This window comes from Asterias amurensis, chromosome 2, assembly GCF_032118995.1.
Source record: "Asterias amurensis chromosome 2, ASM3211899v1".
NCBI classification, from domain to species: Eukaryota; Metazoa; Echinodermata; class Asteroidea; order Forcipulatida; family Asteriidae; genus Asterias; species Asterias amurensis.
The window spans coordinates 20,676,770-20,679,693 of NC_092649.1; the positions used below are offsets into that span (position 1 = coordinate 20,676,770).

Sequence of the window (2,924 nt, forward strand, 5' to 3'; positions counted from 1 at the left end):
CTTCCTGTTTCAAAAACCAAAGCTCGACCCTAATTTTACTTCAAGGTAAACCATGTTCAAGGTAAACAAGAACTTGACATGCCGAACAGTATGGATGAATTAAGCAAAAGGCACGTCGCAATCGTTTTGATTGTAATATCGCATATGCCAGTTTGTAGTCACCTTGAAGCAGGAACTGAGGTTTCTTTTCAAAACATACACAGTCGTGGGAATATAAAGGCTTCTTCGAGATGATATCACTTTTAAGAGCCATATTTCATCTAAAGGCTTGAAAGACAGCAAACCCTTCTCTGTCAGTCGTTGCATTAACTCAAGCACGGACAACTGCAACGTTAGTCAAGTTGAGTAATCTCATTTAGAAACCATGAACAATGGCTCAGATTTTCAAGTTTCCATATTCAAAGGGCGACCTCAACGTTCATTTAATTTAGTTTTTGATTCTTGACAGATTAATTGGGTGTGTGAATCGGTGACCTCGCCGCGATGTTTATAAGGAACTGCACCGGTCGATCAATCCTTTTTAAATAATGGCTAAGAAGTGAAGCTACAAACATCTGCTATATACTTTGCGCTACCTTAGTTGCAGTTATTTGACAATAACCATGGAAGACATTCTACTTTTGCGTATCTACCAAGACATTGTTGGCATTCTTGGGATCCTTGGCAATGGTTTAGTCTGCTTCGTCATCTTCAAAGTACGATCAATGCAGACTCGTACAAACGCCTTCATCTTTCATCAAGCCGTCATTGATTTCTTGGGCTCTACGGTGATTCTTCTGAAAAGTGAAGCTCCACTTCCAGAGCCCATCCCAAGCAACGCTCTGGGGCGATTCATCTGTCATGTCTGGGTTATTTTCATCTTTTTCTTCTTCTCCGTGATGTCGACTTTCAACCTGTTGGTGTTGACCATGGAGCGGTACTACGCCATCGTTCACCCCTTCAAGTACCAGGCAGCGTTCGCCACTTGGCCCAAGCTCAAAGTCGGTGTGGCCATGGCCATGTGTTGGATTTTTGCTCTCATCGTCAAGTACTATAATCTTATAATATTTGAGGAGCAAAATGGGGTGTGTGTTACGGTTGCTATACCAGGAGCGAAGATAATAGGAGTAATTGTGGCCACAGTGCAGTACATCTTGCCTGTAGCGGTGATGCTCTTTGCTTATATTCAAATCAGTGTGGAGATGAAGCGGGGAGCAGCCCGTGTCGGCCCGGCACCAGCCCAGCATCTTCCCGGTGGAGCAAACGCACCGGACATGGCCGAGTCCCTCCTCCGGGCAAGACGTAACACCTTCAAGATGCTTCTGATCGTTTTTATCACGTTCTTGATCTGCTGGACACCCAACCAGGTCATCTTTCTCATGTTTAATCTTGGTCTGGACATAACACTTAAGGAATGGTTTTATTATCTCTCTGTCGCGATGGTTGGCACAAACTCTTGCGTCAACCCGATGATTTACGCTTTCAAGTACCGTCAGTTTCGTAATGGATTACGTCAAATATTTTGCAGGAAACGAAATGACGCCAATGATATCAGCGCTATAACGTCCGGTACTGGGTAATACATTGAGTACTCTTAAAGGGGTATATAAATACCCTCTGTATACCAATACACAATTCGCATCGGTGTGGAGATGAAGTGGGGAGCACATCTTACACACGTCAACTTAAACTACCAAGAAGTGACCGGTCTATAATTATTCGACGGTAATTTCGTAATGGATTACGTCATATAGTTTCATCCGGTATGGTTCAACTACTGATGATTTAATTTCACAAATGTGGGGGTAATAACTTTAATGATAGCGATCATTTCAAGGAAATAACGATCATTTTACGTAAATCGAACACCGTGAGTTGTAGGCCCATGTGTTATATCAACCATATACTTGTGAACTGTAGACTTGAAAATAGACAGCCATTAAGTAATATTTACCTAGCACTCAGCCAAAGGGCTAATAATTCATACCAAATTATCACTTATAAGCAATTTGTCCAATGTGTAATGACCAGGGGAGTCATGTTTCCTGATATCCTAGAATGGAACGTTCCTCATACGAAGGTGGGGGCAGACGACATAATCACCAATCAAGTCACATTCTCTATGTGTAATGAATGGGGAGACATATTCCCTGTCTTCGAATGGAACATTCCATCTAGGAAGCTGGGGTAGATCGCAGAGTTTTGTTTTCATATCACATAATCACCTTTTAAGTAATTTCTCTAAAGTGCATTGTATGGAGAATCATATTTCTTGGTATCCTAGAATGGATTATTCCACTAAGGCCAGTCTACAAGAAGGGGGATGCAGATCCCAGAAGTTTGTTTTGGTATTTTTCACTATATATCTTGGATGGTGTGGTTTGTAAATATTCACCCTTTCGCACTTTTTGATGAAGTCTTGGTATTGACAACCCTTGAGCTTAGATGATTCGAGTCAATTACTGAGTAGCTAATCCTAGAAAATAGTTGGGCATGTAAAGAAGTCACAACAATAGATGTACAATTTATTGGGAAACGCACATATTATTATTCAAACATCGGATGGTGTGGTATCCGGCCTGGCATATTGGCCCTTTCGCCCCTAAGATCTTAGCTTATTAGAAAAATAATTCAACTATTGGGCAACTTGATGCTACTCTCACACTTGGGCGAATATCTTGCGAATATGAATGTTTGAAATTCGCGATGAATTCGCCCAAATGTTTCGATTTGATAGTGAATATGTTCTCGGTCGTCCCTAAACCCCTCCCTACCAATATCTTCGCATAATACGCACGCTTTACCAACAGTACCAATGGCTTACCAAATGCTTACGCAAATCGATGGCGAATTACCGTCTTCACAACATTCGCTGAATGTACGAAAGTGCTTCGAATTGCCCCTCTCACAGAGTGGCGAATGTTCTTGCGAACATGAACATTTGA

General features: G+C 41.7%; 1 protein-coding gene across 1 annotated transcript; it reads left to right on the forward strand.

The window, feature by feature from the left end:
- Window positions 1–602: 602 nt before the first annotated feature.
- Window positions 603–2,170, forward strand: LOC139952530 (somatostatin receptor type 5-like). Its single transcript, XM_071951692.1, has 2 exons — window positions 603–1,555; window positions 2,011–2,170. The coding sequence occupies exons 1-2, from the start codon at window positions 603–605 to the stop codon at window positions 2,168–2,170; spliced, it is 1,113 nt and encodes a 370-aa protein (XP_071807793.1).
- Window positions 2,171–2,924: the final 754 nt, after the last annotated feature.

Excerpts from the sequence above, each read along its gene's own strand:
- LOC139952530 (XM_071951692.1), top strand. The coding sequence starts at position 603 with ATGGAAGACATTCTACTTTTGCGTATCTACCAAGACATTGTTGGCATT. Across the intron at positions 1,556-2,010 it reads GCTATAACGTCCGGTACTGG|GGGAGTCATGTTTCCTGATA; the intron begins GTAATACATTGA and ends TGTAATGACCAG.